This window comes from Antedon bifida, chromosome 3 (assembly GCF_963402885.1).
Source record: "Antedon bifida chromosome 3, ecAntBifi1.1, whole genome shotgun sequence".
Classification (NCBI taxonomy): domain Eukaryota; kingdom Metazoa; phylum Echinodermata; class Crinoidea; order Comatulida; family Antedonidae; genus Antedon; species Antedon bifida.
The window spans coordinates 3,908,676-3,934,163 of NC_136228.1; the positions used below are offsets into that span (position 1 = coordinate 3,908,676).

The window sequence follows — 25,488 nt, forward strand, 5'->3', positions numbered from 1 at the left end:
AGGCAGAACTGGTTCAACTATTGGGATAAATAAATAAATAACTATCAAATTACAATCAATGACTTGTTAATTATTAATAAGATTATAAAAAAAAAAATATTTTTCTATAAGAATTAAAAAAAATATTTTGATCTGTGATTAAAATAAGAAAATTGAAATGTTTGTAAATCCCAGGGTTGTCAACTTGATAATTAATTTTTGTAAAAAAAAATCGATTTGGGAAATATCATTATTATGTTTGTCCCAGTCAGCCGGAATGTTTCGGCCCATTTTTGGTGTGAGGATTTGATTGGAGTTACAATTGAGGGCATGTGGCGCAGTGTGTTGGACGTTGGACTACTGATCGTGAGATCAAGGTTTTGTATCCGCAGGCAAGATACTTTATTTACGTTTGCCTCTCCACTCAGGTGTATAAATGGGTAACCGGTTGATCAAGGCACAACTTTGCGCTGATTACTAGCTGCATTATGGGAGTATGTTTCCATACGTGTTTGATCCAAAAAATGAACGGGGTAATAATGTTCAGCGCTTAGAGGTTTCACAACATTAGGCGCTATATAAATCCAGGATATTATTATTATTATTATTAATTGGGAAACCAACAGCAATCTCAAACTTGTATGCAAATGTATTTCCGTAGTGTTTATATTTATTAATTTATTTTATTACTATTAATATTATTATTTCATATAGAACTCTTAAATAACCCTGAAAAATAGTACATTAACAGGTTGAAAATGAAAGTTTTCGACCATTATGACTTTGATTGAGTTCCATTCATACCAAACAATTGGTTATTTATACAGTAGGCCTACTGTAGAACAAAGAAGTTGAATTATTTGAATATTTTTATTTAACCATATTGTGTTTGACTTGTCAACCAGCAACTAATAATATAATGGTACGCTGATTTTGAATTGTTTGCTGCAAAGGTGAAAGCCACTATGTATTGACTTTGTAATTTGTAATTTGGGGCAGATCCAGTTATATGATGTTGTGAAAAGGAGGCTTAGGCAGATCCAAGGGAACCACCCCAGTACTTTTTCTACTTTATTTTCCAATTTCTAGGCCCTGGGCCCCCTTTTAAAAAATCCTAAATTCTTTCCTTCGAAATAGAAACCTCTATTGACCTCTGTACCCACAATTTAATTAATATACTGTACAATTGGAAAAGTAAATAGATGATTTGACAAAAAAGAATGTTAAGAAGTAAATAATACTTTGTATATTGTTCAGTAACTATACAGAAAACAATGCAAACAGATGTTTTAACAAAAATTCTAAATGAAATATAAATGAATGTGATTTTACAAAAATAATGTCCAATAATGGTATGATACTAAAGGTTAAAATTATAAATGATATTAAAGTAGGGTAAAAACAGAAAATAGTGAGGAAAAAAATTATTAAATTAAGAAATTATGTAATCATTATTATTCATGAAACACTGGATGAATAGAGGTGGTGGTTTAACCACAAAAGAAAAAAAAAACATTTTAAATTTAAACAATTACATCATAAACAGCCTTTACTGGACAATACTTTGTATATTTTATTATTATGATATTTTGTGAATAAAACAATAAAGGTACATGAAAAAGAAGGGGAGAAAAAGAAAATCAAATTTATACTTGTTTTATAATTTAATATGATAATCAACTTTTGTAAATATATAAACAATGTTTACACAGAGCTAAGTAAATATTGTAGACAGTTTGATTGATGTTATTGATTTTACTGATAATTTGACTACCCAAAACACTTCCCTGTGAAATGAACGAGGAAATTCAACCAACCCCAATTTAGGAGATACCCCTATAAGGAGACACTTTGTCCGGTCCTGATGGTGTCCTCTTAATCTCAATGTACTGTATTAGTATACTTTTGATTTAACCTTTTGAATTGATTTGAGAAGAACTTACAAGCGGTTGCGTAACGCTGAGGCCCTGGTTTAGGAATCCCAAGGGGCCCTACAACGCTGGAAGCCTTGGGCGTTTTGATCATTTTCGACATATTTTAATGCCCGTTGTTTCTTCTGAGCCCTGCTCAGCTACGGGTTTAGCCAGTGAGCGCTTATAGCCATTATGCTACTGCTTGCAAGGTGCAATATTAGGCCATGGTATGGCATGGCATTGTAACGGTATGTGGCGTGTAGGTCACTAATGGTGTAGACTGCTAGATGTATACGTACGTACAAATGTTAAATAAGTAGGACACATGCATTACCAGTGGTCAAATTTCATGTTCCATCACAGCACGGCTCCTGTTAATAACATCTGGAAAACAAACAAATTGTACAATTTATAAATAGAATACTATATTGTATTAACAGTCATCTTCAGATCACTGTTGGTAATGGGATATGGTAAATCTTGGCTGATTGACAATGGCATAAGTTATAATTGCTTCCTTTATATTACATTTCTACGTATATATTTCTACATTTACTGTATGTTGTTCATTTTTCTCTGCAACTTTGAATCATCAGGATATATACTGTATGATAGCGTAAACTTTTATCTGATAAATATCTGAATATTGTGGCCAAAATGGGACGAGGTAATCTTTTTTTAGTGTAGAAAGTTTTCAGTAGCATTTGTCCTCTATACTGTAATACAATAAAATAATTTAGTTAGCATTTAATGTTTATGTTCTGTATTTATTGTGGTAGGACACTTCTACAGGACTAGAGTAGCATACTAGCCAGCAGAGAGGTGTACTGTTTGTAAATACCTCTCAATTAATAATAATTATAAAAACTAATTGGTAGAGAAGAGATACCACAAGTGAAAATATTACCCTAACCAAGAAGAATATAATCTTTTGCTTGATGTACTGTGTACTACAGTACTGTAGATCTTCTTCTTATCGAATCCACTATTGTGGTGGTGTTTTAGGATTAGTTCGCTGAGGTAGGGCGAAGTCATGGTATTTCTAGCTTGACTCTACACTACATCAGCTTATCCAGGGCCGCGTGTATATGAATACGGACGCTCCTAACTTGACCCTCTATATACAGCACCCGCCGCTATTTCTAAATGGTCTCCCATCCAGAACGCAACCGTACTGTAGATGATGACATCAGATAACATTTACTTTAGAAAACTGGAATTTTCATCATACAGCTAACATTAAATATTTACTGGAAAGCAATTCATTTTACACCAACATACTGTACTGTAATATGATGTGGTAAAATATACAGTATGGTACTCGCGTATAATAGAGTTGAATAAAATATAACACACTTTACTATGATATTAATAACAGTATTTAATTTTTCCAAAAATATTAAAATAATAAATAATTTCTTGAATATAATTAGTTGAACAGTTGAATTATGAGTCATTCGTGTTTAATAAATACAACACCCATTTGTTGTGTAAAGCTGGATTTTCTATTTAGCTAATTCTCCAGTGTACTGAAGTGCGAGTCCCTTGTGTGCTGTTCTGTACAAGAAATTACTCACTTGTTGCTGTATGAATAATTTGTAAACACAATGGTACAGCATGTCATGGATGAAACAATGCGCTTGCTGAATAATCATATGATAATATTTATAAAGGACTGAATTTCAATTTATTGGGGAGTTAGTGTATACAGTAATACTGTACCATGCATCTTTAATAATTGTTAACTGTATTCTAGGTCTAAAGCTGTACGGTTTTAATGCTTAAGCTGATTAAAATCATATCTGTGTTAAGTGCTCCTGTATCATACTGTGTCGTTAACCACGGCGGCGTGGTATAACCCAGATGTACCCAAGATAACTACAATAGCTTTCAGAGATACTTTACGTACAATGTAACTTTAATTCTTAGAGGTTTTATAAAATAAGTAATTATTTATTCCTTTCAGTGAAACAGCATAAAAATAGAACACTGCGGAGAGACAAGACAACTATTGACAAAGGGCGTGTCTCTCCAACTATGTAATAACTTCTCATCATGGTTATTTTATCAGGTGTTTAACTAGCGTATGTTTTGCGTTAGAATGAAGGATAGGCTAATAAGCCACAATGTCGCTCCAATTCACTGCAATTTAACTCCGACAGAGAAAAGAACAAACTTAACTCTGCTTTTTGTCATCACAGTTGAAAAGCTCTGCTTGTTAGCATATTTCATAACACCTTTGATCAAGTAAAAGGATGATTTATGATTTGGAATTAAACTAAATTGATTTTTTTAATGTTTACAAACAACCAGTATGTACAGTAATATTCTGAATTTCTAATAAAACGTCACGTCTTGTCCTAGTTGATTTTATTAGTTTCTTATCTAGCATTTACTATTTTCTCACATCTTTGAATAACAGTTTCTTTATGTTCACATAATCAACACAATATGAAAACTATACTGCTAATTAAATTAGTAAAACTCAAAGACAAAAAAGCTTTTGTTTTGTTTTTACTCGTTCTTAAGTAAGTCATAGTGTACAGTAGAAGTATTGTTTTCTACAATATGATACAGGAAAGAAATTAAGCAAGCACAGGTGTGTTAACATTTGTTTGGGTAGATAAAAGACAAATTTACGTGTACAATTCTTGATTCGTTGGTTTTTACTAAGCAATAGGAACATCATGTTGACATTTAGAACGGAGGATGTACAATACTCTACAGTATGATTTCAGCAAGTACAGTACAATTATGAGAATGTAGAAAGTACAGTATTTGTTTTATATATTATTATATTTATCATGGGCGATAGTTTACAGTTCTGGTTGCTTTACGTACTGTAAAATTCTTGCACAAAATAAGTTGTACTTTATGATAATTGCTGTACACTGCATTGCACAGGTAAACAACACACGAATGCATACAGTAATTACGCTTTTTATTGTCAGTCAATACCATAAAGCCAATGATCCTGCACTAAATGCATATGCAATGTTTTTTCGATGGACCTCGTACTTTAGGTAGTAAAATACAATATTAAACACAATTGATGTTGATGATTTGACATAAATTTTATACTTACTACAGTATCTCTGCTATAATTTTTGTATGGTAGGTAAAGTATATTCAGTATCTACAGTATAGATAATACAGTATATTAAAATATGATTCATTTTAATGTTTGAAAGGTCCGTATATTTTGCTGACCTCTCTAACCTAATCACTTCCCGCGTCAACTGTAAAACACATTTATGCAGTCATTTTTTGATGCTGTTTATTTGTGCGAGATGAACATCGATTTTTAAACAATATAAAACAAAATATTTTTAATACAGTAGAACCCCTCCTTTGGGATATCCCTGTTTAGGGGACATTCCAATAAAAAAAGGGCATTGCTGAGAATCAAATCATGGACAATGTTTTAACACTACAGCCAACACCTATTAACAAAACATCCAATTCAGTGGGCACTTTGCTTTGTGTCACCATAACTGGATTCTATTATGAATGAATTTCCAGTGTTAAGAAGTGTAACTTTAGAATATGGTCTAAAATTTGTTAAATCACCATAGTAAGAGTAAGTAAACATCATGGCCAGACTCTATGCTACTTTTGTCAATGTCTGCAGTCATTTTTATTTGTCGTTCAGTACTTGTAGTGCGCAAATATTTGCCAACATAGGGGCCACATTTCTGCCGCTGCGAAGAAACACACTGTTAATAAAATACCTTAATTTATTTGGCGACGGGAACACTAGCTTAAAATGACATAATTTGGCGACTAAAGCTGTTTTGCTGTTAGTGTTACATTTCTGACAAGGATGAATTTACTTTTTAAATGCCAGTTTGAGGATTTATACAATTTTGGCAATTTAACAAAACATATTTGGTTTTTCCTTTTCTCCATGAATATAAATTGCATAAATTATGTTAGGTGTATTTAATTTATTTCCTCTACTATTATTATTAATATTTAACGGAACATACTATTGACATCTTCTAGGAACAGCTCTTCGTTTTATTTCATATGATGCTTATTTTTTGAATCGGCCTTTTAAATAATTGAGCTTTTGTCATTTTGATTACAGTGACATATCAAAAGGAAATTGCATTCAATAAGCATTATTTACCGATGTTTTCAATAACTTCCTTAAAAGATTTTAATATAAGTTCCATGAGGTTACAATTGATCTTTTCATCCGGCTTGTTTCAAATAGGGTAGTTTTGTATAGAATGTCTATTGTTTATTATAGATATTAAGATATAAAACTTTCCAACAACATTGATAATAAACCTCACTTTTTGTCAGCTGGAAATCAGAATGAGCATTGTGAAATAAGATTGATACTATTGAAGAATAATACTAATACTAATAGTACACAAGATTGTTATTAATATAATAAAATTTATGTAAATTTATTCGTATCACCAAGGTATCACCACTATGTATTTTTGTCTTGTTCAGTGACCTACAAATCTCTATATATAATAGTTAGTATTCTGGAATATCATTTAGTTTTGTCAAAACATAATCTAATAATTCATGTAAATATAATATTTATAACATGTTTAATGGCAGGAAAGTTTGTGACAAAAAAATGTGATTTGCCCATATATGGACATGATGATGTCATATCACTACCATATTTGGGCACATCACACTTTTTTTTTGTCAAACTAGTTTGATAGTGTAGATTGGTTTAACAGGATTGGATAGGAAGGCATAATGTGTATTTCATAATGTGCTATTAGTATTACTCCTCTTTTGGCTTGGAAACTCCCATACTTTCTACTTGTCTCCAGGCATAACACTGTGCTACCTGTATGTCACATTTTGTCACATGTTGTCCACAATAAAATATACTGTACACACAAAAATCAAGCACAAATGTTACTGTATTTAAAGTAATTCTACGACTACAATAGGCCTATATAAATATTTTTGTATTCGTTTTTATTTGTAATGTTTTGAAAGACTTCATTAATAAAAGATGTAGCAATTAAATTTGATAAGTTATCTAATTCATTTAGTAATGATTTATTCAGATTTTTTTCCAATTTTTTTGGTATTCCGTTATAAAAGAAGAATTAATTGAATGAATATTTGATTGATATTTTAATGAACTGATGCTTGGTTTGAATAGATTACACAATAGTCAAAATTAATTTCCCCCTTTATGTTACCATTGAGCTCATTTACAATACGTACTATAATAAGCGGCTTTACTTTACAACACTAAAATGACAAGGTACAGTAAACATACTAATCTGTCAATTTATTGATAGTAAAGTTGTTTAACTGTACGGTCAATAAACCTCATATCCTGAAATGAGATAATGATGATGTCAATTGCATATATCTAGTGCTTTTTATTATTGTTTATCTTTTTGAATTACATGAACGCATATCCTGGTACAATACTGTAAAAACATATGATTCATATTCCATTGTTTTATTTACAGTTTATTTTTTTTCAATTTTCTTCAATTCGATTTGAGAATTAAATTAATAATTTAATTTAATTAGATTTTTTAATTCATTAATTAAATATTACTATTTTTTTTTATAGGGGATCCAGAAAAATATGACCCATCATTCCATGGACCAATTGATAATAGGTGAATGTAATTTTTGTTTGTTTTATCTAGTAAACTATAATAATGATCAAATTTGTCATTTTAAGTAAAAAAAAAAAATAATAATACCATCATGATTTTCCATAAAACAAAAAGAGAGGCAAGCTATTATGATACAATATTTCAACTGTATTTATAGTAGGCCCCTATTTTAATCTTCAATAGTTGGTTTAATATTATCACCCTCTAATAATGTGTTGTCTACATACTGTACAATGTAGGCCTATAAGTAATGTGAGGAAACATCGGTGTTCTAAGCGATGGGTCTTTATGTTGCTCTTGCTAAGACTGGTAGTGTGCAGTGACCCACTTATGTATTCAACTGAACTGTACATTACACAGTATGAAGTAGTGCCTATAGGCAATGTTACAGTACATTATTTATGAAGCTTTAATCAAAACGTCTTTGTTTAATCAGGGAAGAGTGAAATTACACTAATCAATTTTAATTACAATAATTGCACTCTTCTCTGGTTTAATGTTGTATTGTCAAAGTTGTTATGTTGTTATTGGCCCATAACCACAGAGATAATAAAACTAACTCCATGCTCTAACAACCAACTTGTAAACTATGAAATTAAGGCCCGAACTAAGGAATTAATGACAGCCAAGTACATCACAAATCGCAATTTTTTTTTTCATATAAAATTCATCATATAATGTTTAAAACGTACTATTAAAGATCGTTTAATAGTGCGTACTATTGTACGCTATGTGACCCACAATCATCCAATCAAATGACAGGAATTTATTTAGGTGTTATATAATATCTAATTATGTATTTTGCTTTTTAAATTTTAGGAGTTGTACAGATGTTATCTGTTGTCTTCTGTTTCTAGCCTTCATCGTTGGAATGTTTGTTGTCGGGGGTTATGGTGAGTCACATCGTAAAATAATCAGTCTATTTTTAATTTGTAACAAAACTATTAAATTTGCAAATAATACTGTTCATTTTTGTCTAGCGTGTTCTTGACTAGAGCGTTGTTGTCCAGTGCATTTTTGCCACTGTCCTTTTGCCCAATGCGTTTTTGGCCGATGTTTTCTTGACCAGAGACAACATTTTTCATCTTAAGGCAGGGTGTTGTTCGTCTAAGATTTAAGATAAAATTAAGCAAATATTTTTGCTTAGTATTATTAATAAATCCGACAAAAATCAAGGATTTAAGGCAAAGTTAGTAAGTTTGATAAATTAAGCCCTAGATGCCTCACAATATAATTGGCATCATTGAAACCTTACAAAAATGTTTTCGCAGAGTTAAACAATACCAGAACATTACAATAAAGTTTAATTAGAAACAATTTGTTTTTACTATTAGTTACATAATTAATTAGCAAGTGTACTCATCATATTTCCCTATATTGCTAAAAAACACTGTTTTACTCTTTAGTCTGATTTCTATTTTAATTTTGTAGCTTGGATGAACGGAGACCCCAGAAAGTTAGTATATCCAACTGACTATAAAGGACAGATTTGTGGTATTACACCGGGAGTTGAGTAAGTATGGCATTTCAAATGATTTACATTTTTCTGCCAGATAGATAATATTGTACTTTCTGATTTTACAAACGTAATCTTCTGTAAAAAATGGTATATGTAAATATTTTAATACCGTACATCCTCTGGTATAATCTCACTCCCCCCCCCCCCCCCTAGAACACAAAATTGTGCCGACTTTAGGGTGTGGGACTATTTCCCGGGGAGCCCATGTTTCAGGAAAAAAATGATTTGTAAGCATTTCTTGTTAAAACTGTTCTGAACTGGTTAGAGAGACGCCTGCATCCAGACCAAAAGTCAATACCAGGGGATACTGTATGCCTGTTTGTTAAATCAGACATAAAGTAGGTGGTTGGATTAGACCCGAAGTGGGATTTATACCCGAGGATATAGAGTATTTCATTTTACTCGATATATTACTTACTACAAATATTTATAAAAACCTTTTTTTTTCAGAAAAAAACCATACCTGTTCTTTTTTGATCTGTTGAAATGTTCATCAACTTTGTCAAGCTTTCAGCTGACTTGCCCAACCAAACAGGTAAGTGTAACATATTCATGCTTAGACATGCAACATGCCTAGACTCTGATGATAATGTTATTGGAATTGTTCATTGCTCTAACAAAAAAAAAATTAATTAAAAAGTAACCAATATACTGTACAAGATCAACCTAATGGAGAGTAAAGTCTAAATTTCCAGAATATTGGACATTGTTTAGTTTCTAGTCCAATACCATACCGAGAAAATTGTGGGTTTCCTCTCTTGACCATTCTATATTTATTATACAGGTATATCAGTTTCAAACTACCATATTTATTTGAATAAACGCCCCACATTGAAAAAACGCCCCCTCGATTAAACGCCCCGGAGCCTTTATACACAATATTGTATTACAACAATTTTTACTGTATTTTATCACTTATTTTTTCATATCTAAGGAGTATTTATTTGGTTATACATTTTACCATATTACACCCAAAAAATAAAGGCCTCCCTTGAATAAATATCTCCCTCAAATAAACGCCCCCCCCCCCCACACCCTAAAAACCCTGAACAATAAACGGCGCAGGACGTTTATTCAAATATAAGCTGTAACATTCTAGGAATTTTGTATTTAAACTTAAAAGAGTTTTTTTAGAGTTAATTCATAATCAAATTGTTCGTCTTCAATAAATTCTCTGTGTATTTTGTTTGTTTCAGATCTGTCTTGAAAAATGTCCGACAGAAACGTATACAGCTCTAACTGAAGTGTTCCTAAATGTTGCAAATTTTGATCCAGACTTCTCTAAAATTAAACCCTACTGTGATTATGGATTTGACCCAGAGACCGAGTACAATGACCCGACCTCTAAATATGTATGTTATATATTTTTAATTAATTTAAGTTAAAAAAGAAATTTACACAGACAAGCAGTAACAGTAAATGAAAAATTGCATAGCTTGTCCCATGTAAATGGTCATAAAAAATAACATAGATTCTATATTTTTGTTTTCCACTTACCGTCATCGCTCGTCTGTGTAAATTGGCCTTAATGCTCAATTACTCAAAAAGTTGATTCTAGATTTGATCAAATTTTGGTTAGTTGGGATTGGGAAACATACTTTTTTAAGGCTTATTTATGAGACATGATAAGTTTGTACTAATTTTATTATTTTACTCTACAGCATAGGGATGTAGACGGATTGCAGAAAATGCTTGAAGATGAAAAATGTCCAACATACTATGTGGAAAGTGAACCATGTAAGAAAATAATAATAATAATCACTTTTTTAACCACTGAAAATGAAATGTTTAAAGGTAAAATAAGACATAAAAATGGTAATGAATTGTGATTAAAAAGGTAGAACATATCATATTTCTTGAATCATTGTACTATTATTTTATTGTGTATTAATTGTATTAAATGATTTCATATTTTCAGTCCTTGATCGATGTGTACCACAGTTTTTAATTGATGTGGTAGAAGGAGTGTTGGACGCAGCAACATCCAAGGAGCAGTTTACCAGTAACATTACTGATAGTTTAAATGGTCAAAATCTCACCCTGTCAAATGGTCAAACATTCCAACCAGAAGACCTTGCATCATATTTATCGGAGTAAGTTTTATATCACCCTTGGTTTCAGATTTTAATAATTCAGTTGAGCATAACTTGTGTTGTGAATGCAGTGAAGCATAAATAGCATTGCGAATTCAGTGAAGCATAACTAATGTTGTGAATGCAGCGAAGCATAACTATCGTTGTGAATGCGGCAACACGTCACTAGTGTTGTGAATGCAGAGACACGTCACTAGTGTTGTGAATGCAGCGAACAATAACTAATGTTTTAAATGCAGCAAAGCATAACTAGTGTTCTGAATTCAGTGAAGCATAACTAATGTTGTGAATGCAGCGAAGCATTACTAGCATTGTGAATGCGGCAACACATCACTAGTGTTGTGAATGCAGAGACACGTCAATAGGGTTGTGAATGTAGCGAACAATAACTAATGTTTTAAATGCAGCAAAGCATAACTAGTGTTCTGAATGCAGTGAAACATAACTAGTGTTCTGAATGCAGTGAAACATAACTAGTGTTGTGAATGCAGTGAAACATAACTAGTGTTCTGAATGCAGTGAAACATAACTAGTGTTGTGAATGTAGCGAAACATAACTAGTGTTGTGAATGTAGCGAAACATAACTAGTGTTGTGAATGTAGCGAAACATAACTAGTGTTGTGAGTGCAGTGAAACATAACTAGTGTTGTGAATGCAGTGAAACATAACTAGTGTTGTGAATTCAGCGTAAAATAACTAGTGTTGTGAATGCAGCGAAGCATAACTAGTGTTGTGAATGCATCGAAGCGTAACAAAACTGGTGTTGTGAATGCATCGAAGCGTAACTAGTGTTGTGAATGCAGCGAAGCATAACTAGTGTTGTGAATGCAGCGAAGCATAACTAGTGTTGTGAATGCAGCGTAACAAAACTAGTGTTGTGAATGCATCGAAGCATAACTAGTGTTGTGAATGCAGCGAAGCATAACTAGTGTTGTGAATGCAGCGTAACAAAACTGGTGTTGTGAATGCATCGAAGCGTAACTAGTGTTGTGAATGCAGCGAAGCATAACTAGTGTTGTGAATGCAGCGTAACAAAACTATTGTTGTGAATGCAGCGAAGCGTAACTACTGTTGTGAATGTAGCAAAACATAACTGGTGTTGTGAATGCAGCGAAGCGTAACTAGTGTTGTGAATGCAGCGAAGCATAACTATTGTTGTGAAAGCAGAGAAGCACAGCTAGTGTTGTGAATGCAGCGAAGCGTAACTAGTGTTGTGAATGCAGCGAAGCATAACTATTGTTGCGAATGCAGCGAAGCATAGCTAGTGTTGTGAATGCAGCAAAGCGTAACTAGTGTTGTGAATGCAGCGAAGCGTAACTATTGTTGCGAATGCAGCGAAGCGTAACTAGTGTTGTGAATTCAGCGAAGCATAACTAGTATTGTTAATTATATTGGCACTTGTGTTAACTTTCATTGATGTTTTCTTATAGCGCTGTTACCATATTTCTGAACTTCCAAAAAACAGCAGCCATGATTCTGGATGACTTCTATGCAGTGTGGTATTCAATTCTCTTGTAAGTAACATTATTTTATCAGAATTCCTTCCAACATCATCTGTGTCAAATGAGGAGGAGGATTTTATATTTATGCAGATATTGTATTTATGAATAATAATTATGTTAATTTTTTGACAGAGGATTGTGTGCTGCTATGTTGGTGTCATTCCTTTATATTGTTCTTATGAGGTTTATAGCAGGGACGATGGTTTTGTTTGGTATCATTGGACTTCATGTAGTCACTGCCTGGGGTATGTATAACCTAAATTTATAAAGATCATCAAGCTGCCTTCATTGTCACATTCATAGCATTCAAGTTCAAGTTTCAAGTTTATTGTTTCACACAATATAATACAATATGAACAGAAACATAAATTAATAAATACAATTGTGTGAGGAGGACACATTAAGCCAAGGCTTTAAGTTTGGTCCTCCAGATAAGTAATATATTTAATTATCTAATTTAAGTGAGAGAACAAAAAAAAAAAAAAGTTCTTCCTTTCGTCAAATTGGCAAATAAAACTAAACAAAAAGGCACAAAAAAGAAACAAAAAAACAGTCTTAAGGCAATTGTGAATTACTAATGTTCCAAATAGTTTGAAATAAGTGTTTGTTTGTATTTTGTTTTAAATGTATTTATGATGGTTATTGCTTTTAGATTGAGCGGTAAGTTGTTCCATATATACGGTCCATTGTAAATAAAAGATGTTCTTCTAAGTAATATGGTATGCTTTTCATATATTAGATTTTTTGCAGTTGAAGATCTGGTGTTGTAAGAATGATTAAAATTTTGAAAATAGGAGTAAAATTGAGTTGGTAATTTATTATGATTTAGGCGGAACATGAATAAAGCTGTTTGGAGTTTATTTATATCAAATATATTTAAAGTATTGAGAGAATAAAAAAGTGGTTTAGTGTGAGATTTTGGAGGTGCTCCCGAACAGATTCTGATAGCCTTTTTTTGTAATTTAAAGAGAGAATTAATTTTCGTGTTATCAGAACCTGTCCAGGGGCAGCATCCAGTAAATTTATCTACAGTTGTAGCCCAAGCAACATTGCAGTATGATAAATAGGGTAAAATAAGGGTATTATACAGGGAAAATAAGATGTTTAAAGGAAGTATGTACTTCAATTTACTTAACATTCCAACGTTTCTCGAGATTATTTTAGTTAAATATGTTATGTGAGGTTTCATTCATTTAACACAATGTAAATTCAACATGTATTATTTTTATTACTTTTTTAAGGTTGTTATTACTGCTGGACACGTTACAAAGAACTGGAAGATATGCAGACTGATGCAGAGCAGTCATTGGCAGACATTGGCTTCACGACTGACCTTGATAGCTACCTCAATTTGAAGGATACATGGTATGCCTTTGGTAAGTGTGATATAATTGACATACTTGTGTACAGTTTCACTGGTAATGTTACAGTGGTACTGGTAAAATAGAATTTGTACAGTGGTACTGGTACACTGGTATCGGTACAATTGTAAAGTGACATTCGTACACTGGTACAGTGGTGTTGGTACACGGATACTGGTATTTATACACTGTCATTGGTACTGGTAATGTGGTACTGGTTTACTGGTACCGGTACTGCTTCAGTGGTACTAGTAGACCTACAATGGTATTGGTACACTGGTACTGATACATTAGTATCGGTACACTAGTACAGTGGTATTGGTTTCTGGTACTGGTATTACTGATACTGGTGTGCTTGTTCACTGGCACTTGTTCAATGTTGAGATGTTGCTACACTTGCTCTAGTACTACTTGCCATTTTTTCAAATTAATATTAGAATTGATAAATTATAGGTTTTACACTATATAAAATAAATTAGTTGCCTGATAGTAAGCAGGGTCAGGGATTAGAATATATGTTATGAGTGCATTAATGTCATAGTGTAAGCTACTCTATAGAATACAAGATATATGGAGAATTTATTGAAATCATTCTTTCTACAATGTCAAATTTGAAATTCAACAATGTACAAAAACATATTACTTATTTACAATTATGTGTAAAAAAATCCATTATAAAAAGCTTATATGTTGCTATGAGCTGTGGAAGGCTTAGACAATAAGCGTAGTTCAACTTTTCGCTAGTAAACGCCACGCAGTGATCTACTCTACCTGCTTATTATCTGCTCAAAACTGATTGCAACTGGTATTTTCTAAACCCATCTGGGGTGGTTGTATAACCTAGCGTATATAAACAGCAAAGAGGTTGAGGAGCTATACCTGCTTATTATCTGCTCAAAACTGGTTGCAACTGGTATTTTCTAAACCCATCTGGGGTGGTTGTATAACCTAGCGCATATAAACAGCAAAGAGTTTGAGGAGCTATACCTGCTTATTATCTGCTCAAAACTGGTTGCAACTGGTATTTTCTAAACCTATCTGGGGTGGTTGTATAAAGCCTAGATTAGAAGTCAACAACTGTGTCTAAATATTCACTGCTAACTTTGTGTTTTGTTTAACACTCTTTGCACATTGTATCTGCACATTGCACGCGATAGAGCAATCGTTTTATTATTGCGGTAAGTAAGATCAGCACGCTAATTTAAAGTAACTTTTTTTTTTCGTTCAGTTTTTATTATAAAAATGTATTTTTGTACTATTTGTTTATGTTTGCTTTCTTGCATTGTCAAAATACTAACTAGTTATTATTAGTAGTTATTACTACTTATGTTTCAAGGTACTCTTACACAGGAGATAAATAGTTTATAGATTTTTATACGGTATTATTGTACAGTACTATATACACTGTAAACAACCTTTTTAAAGCTCTGTCTATACTATCAAACAAGTATGACAAAAAGAAGTGTGATGTGCCCAAATATGGTAGTGGTATGCTTAAATATGGTAGTGATATGACATCATCATGTCCAAATATGGGCACATCACATTCAGTTTGATACACCTTTAAATTTGTATTTATATATTTATATATACTGGTTTAAACTTGCACTGATGAAGGGCTAGTGTTGACCGAAAGCTCTGCTAACTTTTCTGGCTGTTTTACTTTATCGTTTTGATTTAGCTTTTCGCTTTTTGTTTTTGTATCTCCACTCCACTGATACCCACAGCATTGTCATTTGTTCAGTAATTTGCCTTTGGATTTATATACTGGTTTGAAGATATTTTGTGCATATATTATACACAGTTTAATTAATTTGGTTTTTATTTTATTTAATGTAAAATTATTAAAAATGAATTCAATATTTTACATTTGGTGTTATCTTGATTTATATTATATTTTAATTATATATGAACACCAATTACAAATATTATATTTATTATTTTATAATATGCATGCATGTTTAATATTCTACTTGTAAATTATTTTCCTAGTATTTGATTTTACAATAGTGTTTTGTATGTTGGTATATTGTTTGCCATCACCCACTTTTTTTTGCAAATCAAATGTTTGTTTTTAATTTTTTTAAATACAAATCTGTGAACCATAAATTTTTAATTTAAATGTTTAACTTTTGAAATATACTTAAGGGACAAATAAAAAATCCAGTCCTTATGTAAATTATTTGTTTTTGTTAAAAAAATATAAAAAAAAACAAAACTGTTACCTTACATCTATCTATCTATTCATTGTGGCAGAATAGAATATGTATTAACGTTGTATTTCCATTTGTTTTAGGTATCACTCTGGCTGTTATCTTTGCCTTGCTGCTACTCATCACCGTGTGTCTATGTAAACAAATTAGGATTGCTATTGGCATGATACAAGAGGCTAGCAAGTAAGATAATTTTTAACATTTTATTTTGGATACTTTAGGTTTGAAAATGAGGCTATCTTTAAAGGGTAGCTCAGGGGCTCTATTTTATTATAGAATATAAACCTTGGCAACTATATTGATAGTAACCAAACTTATTTTTCGTCTGCTGTGAAGGAGAAAGAGTGTCGTAAAATAAAAAAGTGGTGCGTCAAACGTCATACCCGGATTCACCCTTTAAGATTAGGGTCACGTTCACATACTGATGACCTCTGTAGCCTCAGTAGGTGTGAAAGTGCAGTAGCGACAACAACTGTAATACAATGTATGAGTATCTGATTTAATTAGTTAGTTTAATCATGATGTTCAGAGTTGAGAAGGTGGGGGTGAAAAAAATGAAACGGTACTTTCAGGTATCCAAATTTGCGGTGCTGTGTTGAAATCGAGGCTGATTGGAAAGGCCTTATAATAAGCTTTAGACTGGATGGAAGACTTTGAAGATGGGTGCCTAGCCTTTGGCCAGCACAACTAATGGATGTTTAAATCAATGACTTGGTTATGTAATTAACGATGTATACAATTAATTTTCTTCTTTTTAGAGCTGTTGCGTCTATAATTTCAACACTTTTCTTTCCTGCCGTACCATTCATCTTACAAGTGATACTTTTCTTTGTCTGGGGATCTATTGCATTGTATCCTTTTTACTATTGATGGTTCATGTGTGCAAGGGTAATCCAGGATTTTGGGAAAGGGTGATGATGACCAACTAAAGCCAAAGTGTAGTCATGTCTTGGGACCACTCTACAGTTACCGCTAGATAGACTTTCTTCATCAGTGCCTCATCAGCAGGAAATCTAGTTGATAACACCCATATTATCCCTATACAAGGTTTAATCTGTGAACAAATTTAAAAGAAGCTAATTTCACTTGATTCTGGTAAAAATGGAGGTATGGATTTACCAAAAAAAAGTGAGCTCGGGTGAGGGGTGGTGAACGGTCATTGGTCATCATTGATCTATGACCTCAAATGTCATCATGTTTGGTCTCAAATGAAAGAAAGTTTAATTTTAAACACAGGAGGTGACCTTTTGATTTTATGATCATTCGGGAAAACATGGCACATTGCATCAATGATTATCTGATGATGATATGATGTTGATGATGACTATTTGCATGTTTTACTCTTTAATCCAACACTTCATAGATTTCTTGCGAGTTCTGGGGTACAGGACTGCCTTAAGGTGGCGCCTTCTGATCCAACTTTCACGTACGTTGATTGGAACGTATCTAGAGTCGATTTTGAATGTGATTGCTCTGTAAGTAGATTTGACAGCATAACAACTTGATTTTGCATTTAAAAAAAAAATTTGTTTCATTCGATAATGTTTTTTGGTCAATAATCAAAAGTAATTCTACATAGTTCATTTTAAAAGAAACTTTGGTGTATTGATTTTCTTATACCTGTGTCAGTACACACAATACCATGATGCTTGAAACATCTTTGGGAGCTCATTGGAATGTTATCAATATACATATTTAAATAATGTTTTATTAATTATCACTATTTTGTAATATCACAAACTTGTGTTAAGACAATCAATGTTGATTGAGCAAGTTGTGCTGTATACACCAGTCTCGTGAATAAAATAAATAAAGTATATATATATATATTCTCATTCTCACAGATTTCCTCATCTTTATCGTTTCAAATTAATTAATTAAATTTCAGTATATCACCGGGCGGTTTAGAATTAATGTTCTTTGCCTGATTTGTTTATATATATATATAAACAAAACCTTTTTTTTTTAGGTTAACTACACTAAAGCAGACGACACAGCACTGTCAAAGTGGAACATCAGCGGTTTTGAGGATCTAGACATTACATGCGAGTTCCAATCATATGAAGTGCCAGATTTGGCTCTCTACTTCCAGGCCTACAACCTGTTTGGCCTTTTCTGGTTGATGTACTTCATCATAGCACTGTGTCAGGTGACTCTTGCCGGTGCCTTCGCATCATGGTATTGGACGTTCCATAAGAAGGACACGCCCACCTTTGCAGTCACTGCGTCTTTCTGGAGAGCAATTAGGTTAGGAAATATATCTATAGCATCTTTAGCTTTCATCATCTATTTAGCTTTTCGCTTTTTTATTTTTGTATCTCCATTGAGATGAAGCCACTGATACCTACAGCATTGTCATTTTTTCAGTAATTTGCCTTTGGATTTATATCTATAGCATCTTATACAACTAATATCTGGTAGTCTTGTAGCTATGGACCAGGTAATCCACCAATTTTGTTTCCTCTTGCCTGCTTCAACACTATGCCTACCTTCTATGGTTTGTTTATTTTCATTTTTTTGTGTATTTTTGTTTTTCAGATATCATTTAGGATCGATTGCTTTTGGTTCCTTAATCATTGCAATTATTAAGATGATTAGAGTCTTCCTGGAATATCTTGAGCGAAAACTAAAAGGTACAACATTTTTTTATTTCTATATAGTGCAAAAGTAAAGAACTTTCTTTCATTTATTTAATTTACTATACGACCATCAGCATTCGTCCTAAAAAAATTTGAAATTTGTCCAAGTACCAGATACAAGTCTACTTTATTGTAAAAATCTTACAATTTTGAGATATATGTTTTATACCTTAGTAGATCTTTAAATAATACAAAGTGTAATAATAATATTTGAGTGTAATGGGTGGGATGAGTCTTGGAAAATGGAGATAATTTTCTAAAGTATAAACAATTTAAACATATCATCTAGAGATTTCACTTTACTGCCCTTTTTTACAATTCTTTGAATTTGACTTTTGCTGTTAACATTGATATGAGAAAACCAAATAATAATAATACAATAAGAAAGAATTGATTGAACAACTAAGGAATAAAACGTATGAATAATAATGTCTTTGTCAACATGCATATGCTTATTGCATTGCCTTGTTGGAACATTAAGCTGCATTTAAACCATTTATGCCTGTTTATATAAACACATCATAAAACCTATTGTGTATACTACTACTTGTTCTGTTTTTAGGACAGGAAAACGATGTTGTTAAGTATCTTATCAAGTGTTTGAAGTGCTGTTTCTGGTGCTTGGAGAAATTTATGAAGTTCCTCAACAAGAACGCTTACATTATGGTATGAATAATTGTTTATGCATAGTTCATTTTATTTGTCCAAAAAGAAATTCATGTTTACATACAATTGCTCAAAATTTGTTGAAGGTTAGTAACTCAAAAAAAGACAATAATATTTGAAAAATACAACAGAGATACAAAATTACTCTGATAAACAATGAATTAAGTTGATTGAAAAGCCGGATCATATTTGAAGGTAGTTTATATATGTTTCAGAAAATGTTTATACCATGAATATGGAAGGGTGGTAGCAAATATTTATTTTTTTTAGTTCACTTAATTTTACCGCCTCAAAATCCTGGATCTGCCGCTGTCTCCACACACAAATTCGAAAACGTTAATCATACATCTTTTTTCCTCCTCTCCAGATTGCTGTTTACGGCAAGAATTTCTGTACATCCGCAAAGAAAGCATTTTTTCTACTGATGCGAAATTTCTTAAGGTACGATGTACAAAATTTTATAATCATTATCATACTCATTAGCATACTCATTAGCATACTGAGAATACTCATTATCATACTCATTAGCATACTCAATAGCATACTCATTAGCATACACATTAGCACACTCATTCGCATACTCATTATCATACTCATTCGCATACAATAGCATACTCATTCTCATACTCAATAGCATACGCATTATCATACTCATTATCATACTTATTAGCATAATCATTAGCATACTCATAATCATACTTGTCTTTTAAAGAAATCAGATGTTGCTTATTCTGTCCTTCATAATTCAAATGATGTCATTTTAAATCATCCTGCTCAAGGTATTATTGTAAACTGAAACTGAATAAATGAAATTGTTAATCTGTTAATATCATCATACTCATTAGCATACTCATTAGCATACTTGTCTATCATAAAAATCAATAGTTGCTTTTTCTGTCCTTTATAACATTATAATTAAAATGATGTAATTTTAAATCATATCAAGGTATTATTGTAAAGTGAAACTGAATAAATGAATCTTTAAGTTTAGCTTTCTAATCACATGGCCTAAAAAATTGCTATTTTTGTCTTTATTTGTTTTGGTAGAATTTTTAATTAGGTGATCATTTAGAATAAAATGATCACCTATTGTTATTGTATAAAATCTTTATTATTATTTTTTTTTTTTTTATTATTTTTTTTCTTTTTATTGTTTCTGTACACTATTTTGTGTAACAATTATCTCAAAAAGTTTAATGTCAATGATTACAAAAATTTCAGAATATCTTTCAAATAATACAACTTAATCCTAATAAGCTTTCCAGCGTGATCACTCATCCGTGACGACATTTATACGCCATTTTGCGAAATCACATTATCAATCATATCTCCATAATTCATTATCACATATTAATGAAATTCACTACACGTAAACTTCAGATCAAGGGTAAAAATATTAGCAAATAAAAACGCACGCGCACGTAGGTTCATGCGCGTGATATCGCGCGTTAAAAATTTAAAACGCTCAAAATTAAGTTTTGATCAATTTAGAGCATGAATTAGGCCATTTGCGTGTTTCAAAAAATTACTGCGCAAAAATGCGTTTTTGCGCGCGCGATACTTAAAAAGCGTAAAAAATATGAATTTTTTTTACAAATCTCATTCTACTCACCATCCTTAGTACATTCACCAAATTTGAGTCAGTTCCGACTTAAAATAACGCTATACGAGCACGTTAAAAATGACAAAATGCGCACATTTATTTTACAAAAGTTCTGAAAATGGTAAAAAATAAGTCTTTTTTAAAATGAAAATAATTCTTCAGAATGCAAGATGACCCCCGATTTTTTTAACTTATTCTGGAAGCCATTGAGTTGTAGATATGAATTCATGTACACATTTTACGTACAAAATGTTTTGACGTCATCAAATGGCCACTTGAATTTAAAAATTAGGATTTGTTATCTTTTTGTGTAGATTATCACATTCAACAGAGCGCATCTTGGTTATGTGTGCTCGAATTTCACACAACTTTCAGTATGTGCTTGCTTAATTAATTATCTTTATCATGAGTTGACACTACCTTCATTTTAATGACGTCATCACGCGTAAAAACTTAAATAACGTAGGCCGTGTAATTTCACCTTCGCAGTAAATTTGAATATCTTACAGCTCTTCAGAATTGAAGGTTACCTTGATGATTATAATTTATTATGAAAGCTGATAAAATGTAGATATTAATTCATATAAAAATTAAGCCTATCGGATGTTGTGACGTTAACATATGGCCAGTTGAAGTGAAAAAGTAGTTTTTTCATATTTTTCGTCAAAGTTATACACAATTCAAAGAGCGCGCACAGCGCTTCTACGTGCCAAATTTTTTTCCAAATCTTATATTTTTTTGCTCAATTAATTATCTTTCGAAATTGTTATCTTAAAGTTTAGTTTGATAACGTCATCATGCCAAAAAATTAGAACATGTGTCCCGTAATTTCACCTATGCTACACTGTATATAGATATACAGTATATACTGTACATATTGTATATGGCATATAGGCACAACTCAGCACTATAAGCATATAATAGGATGGCATACATCAACATTTTCCGATCGTATGTTAACGTACGTGCATGTTTAAAAAAAAATTAATTTCAGTAAAATGATAAAAATGATCACCTATAATTCGTCAAAGTGACGAATTAAATTCTAGTTGATTTAATTTTTGTCATTTTAGATTTGGCCCATTAGTGTTTTTTTTAGTAAGACTACATAATTATTTCCTAATAAAGTATTCTGGGGTTTTCCGAGAAAATACATCAAAAGGAATATGGCAACTATATAACACAAAATCAGATAAACTGTTGTCTGTGTATAAACATTTTTGTTAGGCCTATCTTCATATCAAACATCTGTTTATATAATTAATTGAGCCCTTTGGTTTTTTTCTTTTTTAGGGTTTTCGTTGTGAACCAGCTGACTGATTTCCTCTTATTTCTTGGAGTGCTGTTTGTCGTGTTTCTGTGCTCTGTATCATCGTTTTATTATTTTACAAACAGTATCACTGTCGTGGCAGAATACGTTCCCGCACCTGAACTCAATTATTATTGGCTGCCAATCATAGTAAGATATTTTTATAACAATGAAATTAGATTGTTTTACAATTGAATGCCCCTTAAAAGGAAATGGTACAGTCCGAATTTATGCATCTATAGATCTTCACACATCAATTGTCTAAACATAGAAGGTTTAAAGCTAGATAAACTAACTTAATTAAAAGTTTATTTTCATAAACTTGACCAATCACAGTGTTTTAACAAAGAATACAAAACTAAATGTTAATGCTCTAGCCACATTTAATTTTAGAATTTTGTTTATATATATGTTTATTTTTTTTAGACTATCGGTGTGGGGTCGTACGTAATTGCCAAAGGATTCTTCAGCGTCTATGATATGGCTGTGGACACTTTATTCTTATGTTTTCGTAAGTATGCCAAATTGTTCTACGTGCAACGCTCGTCTGGGGTTTGCCATAACCTCGCCGTCGTGGAAGATTTGCCATTTTCAGTGTACCAAAATTTATTATTTATTTATACTGGGTGACCTCTCCAGTCAAAGACTTATCTCCTAGAGGGCCCAGTTATCAGTGGCTGTGTGTGTACTGGTACACCGGGGTAACCCCTACTAGTCTCGAATGATGTACTAGGTTCTTTAAAGTGCACATGAGCTGCATGTGTACACTAGACCTACGGATTTTAGTCCTTATCCGAGAAGACTCGTTCTACCACAAGAAACAGGAGTGAGCCTATGTTATGGCTACATAATTACGGTTCTACTGTCTTAGCCACTGGGTCACTCACTCTGCCTTGTACCCTTCTTTTCCCCTCATATTCAGAGATATAGTACTACAATGATATTAATTTTGGTTGAACATTTCTGGTCCCTTCTCTGACAGACAATGCAACATATCTAAAAAAATACCACCCTAACTCAAAATTCAGGAAGAACTATTACATGAATTTTGAAAATTGTTAGATTTGATCAAAAATGGACCACATTGTTCAGAGAGAGTGAAGTGCTTTTTAAATTGTAACTGTGTCATTATGTTATGATTATCACAGTAATTGGGTTTTTTTTATCAACAGTCGAAGATTTGGAGAGACATGATGGATCTGCTGAGAAACCATACTACATGTCTAAAAACTTGATGAAAATCGTCGGCAAGAAAAACAAGAAGATAAAGAAAACGAAACAATAGATATATGCTTGTTAAAAAAAGAGATGGAAACATGACCAGAAGTGCCTGAATATATCCAAATTAATTAAATTCAGAGGTTGTCTGCACTAATGCAAGTTTTGAGGTTGTGTTTTATTTGTTATAAAAACTCAGTCACTACTTTTTAGGTGTAGGTTCCCTGAAAATAAATGTTATGTTTTAGGCTACATCAGAGTCAGTATAATTCAGTTTATGTTTACATAATTATTATGAGTGCAAAAATATTCCAAAGAATTCATCATTTTGAGGTGAAGGATAACCAACAATGTTCAGAAATTTGTGAATTTGAACTTTAAAAAATTGATCCATGGAAAACTCGAAAACTTTTTGCTATTCATATACAGTAATTATTGTATACTAACTTGCAATTTTTGGTTTGGTCAGATGTCTTCATGTACCTAAAGCTCTGTCAACACTATCAAACTAGTTTGACAAAAAAAGTGTGATGTGCCCAAATATGTATATATATCGCATTTTGTTGTCACATAAAGTTTGATAGTGTAGACAGAGCTTAATAAGAAGTATTGTGGGATAGGCATGAATCTTGTTATATTGATTGGGTTTCTCAACAATCTAATAATTAGTACTTTTACTTTTAAGCCTGTTTTCCTGTCGACATTATTCGATGCTATCGTCGTTAACAGTTCAACGACGATCAAGTTGAAATGATAACGATAGCGAGTACCTTTTCCTCTAAATCGTTAACATTTCAATGTTTACGTAGAAGATTGCCGGTTATTGTTAACGATAGCGTCGATTAACGTCGACAGGAAAACAGGCTTTAGTACATTTCACATTTTGATGATAGATAGTTTACTTTACACATTTTGTTTAGTGGGTGAGAAATGTCTTGAACAGTAAATGGGCTTCAGAGCTGGTGCTGGGTTAAGTGTAGAATTAAAAATAAATTTAGAAAAAAAAAAATGTTTGTGATTTTACCTTGCACCGTAGTTGTACATATAATATTTGATACAATGCAATGCTTTATAATAATTTAATTGATTTGTAAATTTTTGAAAATTGATTTTGAATTTTGTAGAAAAGTTGATAAGATAAGATAAGATAATTAATAAGATTTATAAAGCGCACATATCCACAAAGTGCTCAAGGCGCTTGATATAGATGTTGTACTATAGACACGATATTATAATGTTAACAGGGCTCCCTCTAAATAAAGACCATTTGGGACCTTGGTTGTGAAGTAAGTGGTTTTGTGTATAGTTAGAATTAGAGTAAGAGGTTTCTCATGATAAAGCCAGTACATGAAAACCTTCCAATTGTTTATGAATGGCTTAAGACGTCTAATTCTAGACGGCAATTAATATTGGTAAAAAATACATATTTTGGTACATGGCGCTTTATACGTGAAGAGCAACCATAATTCTTTTTTTTTTTTACAAATAAACTGGTCTTTAATTGGAGGGAAACCTAATGTTGCTTTTTGAATATTATAGTTTTTGGGAATCACTTTAGCTGAATTTTTACAAAATTGTTTTTGACCTGTTCATATTTTTCCAAACTTGAGGTTGAAAATATAATATATTTTTATACTGTTTATCTATAGCTATGACTTAATATTCTTAAGTTTTGTTTATTTTCAATAATTAGTATTTACTTTGTAATCTATACTTTTTTAAGCAAATATTCACTGCTTGTAAATATATATATATCTGTTTTGATATTTGTATATTTTATGCACACTTTCAAGTATAAATGTTATTAAATATTAATACTGTATATATTTTAATAGTTTCCTTAAAATCAAA

The 25,488-nt window shown here is 31.9% G+C and overlaps 1 protein-coding gene across 2 annotated transcripts in view; it reads left to right on the forward strand.

The window, feature by feature from the left end:
- The window catches only part of LOC144838726 (choline transporter-like protein 2), a 42,406-nt gene extending 17,129 nt beyond the window's left edge, over positions 1–25,277 (forward strand). Inside the window, exons 2-22 of one of the 2 annotated variants that reach the window (XM_078694181.1) lie at positions 7,465–7,513; positions 8,333–8,406; positions 8,945–9,026; positions 9,483–9,567; positions 10,229–10,384; positions 10,694–10,769; positions 10,951–11,125; positions 12,557–12,640; positions 12,761–12,873; positions 13,870–14,004; positions 15,147–15,167; positions 16,286–16,385; positions 16,961–17,053; positions 17,566–17,677; positions 18,172–18,449; positions 18,741–18,835; positions 19,404–19,507; positions 19,875–19,948; positions 22,404–22,569; positions 22,846–22,930; positions 23,592–25,277. In XM_078694181.1, coding sequence (XP_078550307.1) covers positions 7,465–7,513; positions 8,333–8,406; positions 8,945–9,026; positions 9,483–9,567; positions 10,229–10,384; positions 10,694–10,769; positions 10,951–11,125; positions 12,557–12,640; positions 12,761–12,873; positions 13,870–14,004; positions 15,147–15,167; positions 16,286–16,385; positions 16,961–17,053; positions 17,566–17,677; positions 18,172–18,449; positions 18,741–18,835; positions 19,404–19,507; positions 19,875–19,948; positions 22,404–22,569; positions 22,846–22,930; positions 23,592–23,704 — 2,270 coding nt within the window. In that variant the 3' untranslated portion in view covers positions 23,705–25,277. The remainder of the gene's footprint in view (positions 1–7,464; positions 7,514–8,332; positions 8,407–8,944; positions 9,027–9,482; positions 9,568–10,228; positions 10,385–10,693; positions 10,770–10,950; positions 11,126–12,556; positions 12,641–12,760; positions 12,874–13,869; positions 14,005–15,146; positions 15,168–16,285; positions 16,386–16,960; positions 17,054–17,565; positions 17,678–18,171; positions 18,450–18,740; positions 18,836–19,403; positions 19,508–19,874; positions 19,949–22,403; positions 22,570–22,845; positions 22,931–23,591) is intronic. The other variant, XM_078694182.1, reaches the window with a different exon arrangement.
- The last annotated feature ends 211 nt before the right edge of the window (positions 25,278–25,488 follow it).